This window comes from Bidens hawaiensis, unplaced genomic scaffold (genome assembly GCF_021521415.1).
Source record: "Bidens hawaiensis isolate Kalapana, Puna unplaced genomic scaffold, B.hawaiensis_p1.1 tig00002572_1, whole genome shotgun sequence".
NCBI classification, from domain to species: Eukaryota; Viridiplantae; Streptophyta; class Magnoliopsida; order Asterales; family Asteraceae; genus Bidens; species Bidens hawaiensis.
In genome coordinates, this window is record NW_027491140.1 from 1,435,201 (window position 1) to 1,441,953 (window position 6,753).

General features: G+C 37.8%; 1 protein-coding gene across 1 annotated transcript; it reads left to right on the forward strand.

Moving 5' to 3' along the window:
• Window positions 1-1,355: 1,355 nt before the first annotated feature.
• LOC143620471 (calnexin homolog) lies at window positions 1,356-5,028 on the forward strand. The gene is made up of 6 exons (XM_077092166.1): window positions 1,356-1,433; window positions 1,524-1,596; window positions 2,463-3,586; window positions 3,999-4,070; window positions 4,157-4,270; window positions 4,713-5,028. The coding sequence occupies exons 1-6, from the start codon at window positions 1,356-1,358 to the stop codon at window positions 4,860-4,862; spliced, it is 1,611 nt and encodes a 536-aa protein (XP_076948281.1). The 3' UTR covers window positions 4,863-5,028.
• Window positions 5,029-6,753: the final 1,725 nt, after the last annotated feature.

Consider the following 6,753-nt stretch of genomic DNA (forward strand, 5'->3'; position numbering starts at 1 on the left):
TGTCGATGTTGGATCATGGATCAAAACATCCTACGCGACCAGCAACTCTAATCTAGTTGTATAGTGGGTAAGCTCATAATATGATCATGATATTGCCTCACGTGGAGAAGGGTTTTTGTGATTTGAGTTTTTCAAAAACATAGGTTTTGGTGGGGTTTTGTGTATTAGGTTTGCTTCATCTCCTTAAAATAAATGAGTCGAGTTGGCTCGTCTCGACTCATTTACAACTCTAACAACCACAAACAATGTCGCATGCGTCGACACCTCCACCATCGTTGACACCATAACCACCAATCTTGTCAACATTGTGTAGTTGTCTCCACCAATATGGTCGCTGCAACCATTGTCGTTGTCACCACACACCAAAAAAAGTAAAACCATTTAGTGAGTAAGCCTATTTTGATACCCCCCCCCCCCAAGTGACTAATTTCAACATGACTCCATTTTGGTAGAAACCGAATTGAGAATTTTTATTTTTGGAAAATAATTCATTTGACCCAAACTCACTGTTTTAGCTTTCTTGACCAAAATTCATATTGACTCATCACATAAACCCGTCCAATTGGCCAAAATTAATAACTGAAGTTTATACAACCACGTTCCTCACTTAAGTTAACTCAATATGTAAAGATAAATTAATACAAAAGTATTATTAATTTTTCATATTGTTTGGGAAAATGACCAAAGTAAGACCTTTTGAGTATCAATCTCAACCAAATTGAAATTAGCACGCACTTTACATGCGTGTTATTTTTATTGATTGTTTTTGTGAACCCCATTGTACTTTTAAGGGTCTTTGGTACTGGCTAAATCCTAGCCGTTTTAGCATACCTAATCTCATTTGTCTTCTGTAATTGGCTTTTATGTAAGTCTACTTTTAAAATAACTAAAAGTGAAAGTCTATTTTGTATAAAGAGGTGTTTTAAAAGTCAATATGAAAAGGCCGGTTAGCATACACGATCGCTGACGAACAAGGCCGATAAAACTATGAGATAACGTATGTTCATAGCCACTGGTAAATCCCATCGTTTTGTAGTGGTTTGAATGTTTGATTTTGAGTGGTTTTGTTATTAATCAATCAAAATATAGGCCGTCAGTCAAAGTCATCGTCAGCGCATGAAACAAGTCAATACTACAGGTTTGATTCACCCAAAACACAATCCGCAGATCCCGGCCGTTGATCTCAAACGAAGCCATGTCGTAACGCTAACACGTTTCGAAATCTCATTGGCCAACTAAACGTGGCATGAGATATTATTGGGCAGATCAACTCATCACAACAACTTTCAGATCTCGGTACATAGTCTCCTCTGTTTCTATTCTAAATAAGCAAGCGAGATTATTCAGATAACAAGATGCGTTCGTTGCAGTTGTGTTGTTTCCTTTTGGTTAGTTGCTGCTTGGTTTCACAGCTTTACGCTTCAACTGACGCTGTAAGTGAACTGATTTCATTTGTGTTTTGTGGATCTGTGTTGTGTAATAGTAGTAATATTGATTTGGTTAACTCACTGGTTTGTTTGTAGATATTTTATGAGTCGTTTGATGAGCTGCCTTTTGAGGGGAGTTGGATCGTGTCTGAGAAGGAAGATTATTCAGGTTTGAGTTGCTGTCATCTATGCTGTAGTTTCTGCCATTAACTTGTTATTATTAGCTTTTCAGAACAAATAACTAACCAGAGTAATTATTATTATAGTTTAATTACTCATAACTGTAATTACTTTATAAATGCAAGTTTAGTAGGTTGATTTCGTTTTGAAATCTGTGTTAAAGCCTATGTGAATGATTATGGAATTAGGATATAGTAACTTTATGTGCATTAATATCTTTTTGTTATGGAGAATCTCATAGTTCATTCTTGTTCAGATATTGTGGAAGCTAGGTCTCTGAAACATGGTCTGTGTTGTCATACATACTGATCTTTACCAAAGAGTACAAATTGACTAACAGAACTTAGTTAAAAGTCATTTTCAAACACATTATGCTATTTTTCCCCAAAAGGGAAATGTTGTAGGTTTAGAAACAATTAATCAAATGCGTTATTTCATGGGAATCTGAGTCACACATCCTCTTTTTCCATTATCCATACAACAATAATTACAAGATATCCATATGACCATACCAAGTACCCTATGAATTTGGGCCTCAGGCCTGTTAAAATTTTAACTTTATTTTGGCTATGGAATGATCAAGGCTGTAACTTAATTAGCTAAGTTTGTGTCATAATTAATCATTTAAATACTTGTGGGGTGCAATGGCATTTGATTCATTATTAAATAAAAATGATGAACTTTCAAGATTATGTTCATTTATCCCAAATTTTTTGTTTAGCTATTTGTTATCTATCTGTCTGATACAAGCAATCATCTTGATTAGTGTTACCTTGTTTCAAGATTCTTCTCTTATGGTTTTGGTTTTTCATTATCACTTTCTGAATTCTATTATTATATTATTGTGATCCATAGGTGAATGGAAGCACTCAAAAAGTGAGGGACATGATGATTATGGTCTTCTTGTGAGTGACAAAGCTAGAAAGTATGCAATTGTCAAGGAGCTGGAAAAACCAGTTGAGCTCAAAGACGGTACAATCGTTCTCCAATTCGAAGTCCGTCTACAAAATGGGCTTGAGTGTGGTGGTGCATATTTAAAATACCTCCGACCACAAGAAGCCGGCTGGACCGCTAAAGGATTTGACAATGAATCACCATACTCAATCATGTTCGGCCCCGACAAATGCGGTGCAACAAACAAAGTCCACTTCATTTTAAAACACAAAAACCCGAAAAGTGGAGAGTACATTGAACACCATCTCAAGTTCCCACCTTCCGTCCCGTCAGATAAATTAACCCATGTTTACACCGCTGTGTTAAAACCCAACAACGAGCTTGCTATCTTGATTGACGGAGAAGAGAAAAAGAAGGCTAATTTCTTATCAGCTGAAGACTTTGAACCCGCTTTAATCCCTGCAAAAACCATACCTGATCCGGATGATAAAAAGCCCGAAGATTGGGATGAACGGGAAAAGATCCCTGACCCAGAAGCAACAAAACCTGATGATTGGGATGAGGATGCACCAATGGAAATATTAGATGAAGAAGCTGAGAAACCCGAGGGGTGGTTAGATGACGAGCCTGAGGAGATTGATGACCCGGAAGCGGTTAAGCCCGAGGATTGGGATGATGAGGAGGATGGTGAATGGGAATCACCCAAAATTGACAACCCGAAATGTGAATCTGCACCTGGGTGTGGTGAATGGAGGAGACCATTAAAGAGGAACCCGGCTTACAAGGGCAAGTGGCACGCACCGCTTATTGATAACCCGGCTTACAAGGGTATCTGGAAGCCTCGTGAGATTCCAAACCCGGATTACTTTGAACTTGAAAAACCCGACTTTGAGCCGATTGCTGCAATTGGTATCGAGATCTGGACCATGCAAGATGGAATCTTGTTTGATAATATTTTGATAGCAAGTGATGAGAAAACCGCTGCTGAAATTAGGGATACTACATGGAAGCCTAAGTTTAAGGTGGAAGAAGAGAAACAGAAGGCTGAAGAACCAGTCAGGCCTGGCGGGCTCAAAGGAATCCAGGTAACTAACTAGTAAATAGAAAAAAAGAATTTTCTTTCTTGTTGTTTTTATATCTGAGTAGATTACTATTTTGGTCCATGAGGTTTGCATTTTGTAGCAGTTTTGGTCACTGACACTAACTCTGTTAGATTTTTCTATCGAGTTTGAGGATGTTTCAATCAGTTTAGATTTTTGTGTAATTGTTAAGTTGGAGGGTATTTTAGTCCCTTAAATGTGAAATTACTAAAAACCCTCTTAACTTAACAGAAAAATCTAACAGAGTGTCGGATTTGGCGCATTGACCAAAATAATTAAAAGTTATCTTTTTGGACTTAAAATGATTTAACATGGTAAACCCCAGGGACCAAAATAGTAATTTACTCGTTTATATTTTTTAAAACTTTTTTCTGATTTTTACTTGAAATCTTTGCAGAAAGCTGTGTTTGATGTGCTTTACAAGATTGCTGACGTGCCTTTCTTGGCTAACTATAAGGAAAAAGTTTTGGTAAGTTGAGAATGCCTGAGAAGAATGTTTTGGTCTTCGTGTTGTGTGTATTTAAACATTAAAACATGGTTTTTCTGGCATTACAGGAACTTATTGAGAAGGCTGAAACACAACCAAACATTACAATTGGTGTCATTGTTTCGGTTATTGTGGTGTTCTTTAGCATCTTGTTAAAGTTGCTGTTTGGTGGGAAGAAAGCGGTAAGGATCAACTTGTCCTCTTTTTTGTTAATAAAATTAAATGTGGTACTATAGTCGGGTCGGCTAATGGGTCAAAGTGGGTCAGCTGTCTTAACTCTCTTTGGTTAACTGTGGTGCAAAAATCAACAACATTATTATGGATAATAGTGTATAATCGATCCGTTTAAGCAAGTTTCTTTTGGCCTACTATGTGAAACATGACCTGCATCAAAGTTTGTATGCACTTCAGTCTTTGGGCTCAGACCTGTTTTGACATTACTTTCTCTTTTTAGTTAATTTTTTATTTGACCCCTATAAACAGCATGGTGAAATTGGCACATTAACATTTAAATGGGGCTAAGTCGTGTCCCATGCCACCCATAAAAAATAAAGGGGTTGAATACGTGACATGCTACCCGGTGATGTTGGTTAATTTTATGAACCTGATTGTTTTATTTTACAGACAAACAAGGTGACCGTAGCTCCAGAAAAGAAGGAAGAAGGGGAGGCGTCGAACACCGCAGAAGGCGAAGGTGAAGGTGAAGGTGAGGAGGAAGAGAAAACTGAGGATGCAGCGGCAGCTCCTCGTAGAAGGACAAGACGTGACACCTAATGAGAGATGGATTGTTGAAGTTGGTAGTGTTTTTAGTTGGTATTTTAAGGATGCTTATGTTTTTGTTAAAACACATAATTTGTGGTGTACAAGGAAAAGGAAAGTTTTTTGTATGACATTGTAAATGGAGATTATTCATGGATTATGTAAACCTAGCATCCATTATTCCTATCAACAATATCCACACAAATACTAAATTCAGGAGTTGATTAAATCTTATGGAGAAGTACAATTTGAAAAGTTCTATTTTGAGAATTTTTCTCTGACTAATGCCTCTACGCAAACATTCACATCTACTTGTGGATTTCTGGTTGTTCATGCATATCTTTGTGTTATACGGGTTTCTGGTTATCATGCATAATTTTACTGTGCTGTGATAGTTAATTAAGATTGTACAACACGAGTTTCCGTTCACTTTCATGCTTTTATGATGAGTTTATGACAAGACGAAAGCAAGTTGGACTAACATGATGATTCATGAGTTTGTGACATGCCGAAACTCGTAGCTTCTTTTCATATAGAAGGGCATAAACATACTCAGCAAACTCTAATCCATTCAATCCAATGATGATTCATGAGTTTGTGACATGCCGAAACCCGTAGCTTCTTATCATATAGAAGGGCATAAAGATACTCAGCAAAATCTAATCCATTCAATCCAAGAGAGTACATTTCACTAGAGATACACAAAAAACCTGAACCCGGAACCAGACCCCAAAAAAATACCCGGAACCGGTTTTTTTATACCCGAACCCGTACCCGACCCTACTCGTGGGTACGGATAGGGTATGCATTTTAGTACCAAAACCCATACCCGGAACCGAGCCTGATTTATACCCGGTAATACCCGAAAACCCGAACCGGTTCCACACCCGGAACCACACCCGAAAACCCGAACCCGAAAACCCGAAACCGGTTTTCCCGAAAACCCGAAACCGGGTTTTTCAAATACCCGATCTATACCTGAAAAATACCCCTAAAAATTGTAACCCCTTAAAAAAATCTAATCAATACCTGAAAATAGGGTATTCAAATACCCGGTTTTAGAATACCCGGTTCTATACCCGACCCGAATCCGATGCATAGGGTATGGTTTTAGAGACAATACTTGGACCCGAACCCGACCCGGGTATTATCAATATCTGATCATACCCGAACCCGGTTCCAACTAAGACGCTAAAAAAGAGGTGTTGGGCCAAAAGTTATTACTTTTGAAAAACATGGTGGTGTTGATTGTGTTTGGAATAATATGGTGGTGGAGTGTGGTGGAGAGGGTGGGGGTGGGGGTGGGGTGGGGGGGATTAATGGAGGGGTTTGGCGGATAGAGGAGATGATTTAAATTGTGTTGTACAGGGGTAGTTATATAAACAGTTTCTTGTGAGGCGTATACGCCACAGAGAGCCCTATAGGTGGCGGTTAGGACGCTCCTTTTCTGACACAGCGGTCACCATATCTATAACAGCCACGATAAGGTCTTTACGTGGCAGTTATAAATATGATGACCGTTGTGTCAGAAGAGGAGCGTCTTAGCCACCACGGATAGCGCTATCCGTGGTGTTTAAGCCTCACTAGAAACCGTCTCTGCAACAACCCCCATAAAACATAATTTAAATCATCTTCTTTATCCCCCAAACCCCTCCACCATATTATTCAAAATAATACTAGAAAAATAGAAAAACAGAAAAATATAATAATAGAAAAATAAGAAAAATTGAAAACTATAATAAAAACAATAATAATATAAATATATATAATAAAAGTAGAAAGATATAAATAATAATGCAATACTAATATTATAAATATACAAAATTAAAAACATTATAAATATGATGATGAAGATGACGACAACGATGTTGGTTATTTTGTGCCAACTACATGAACCCTTAGGATG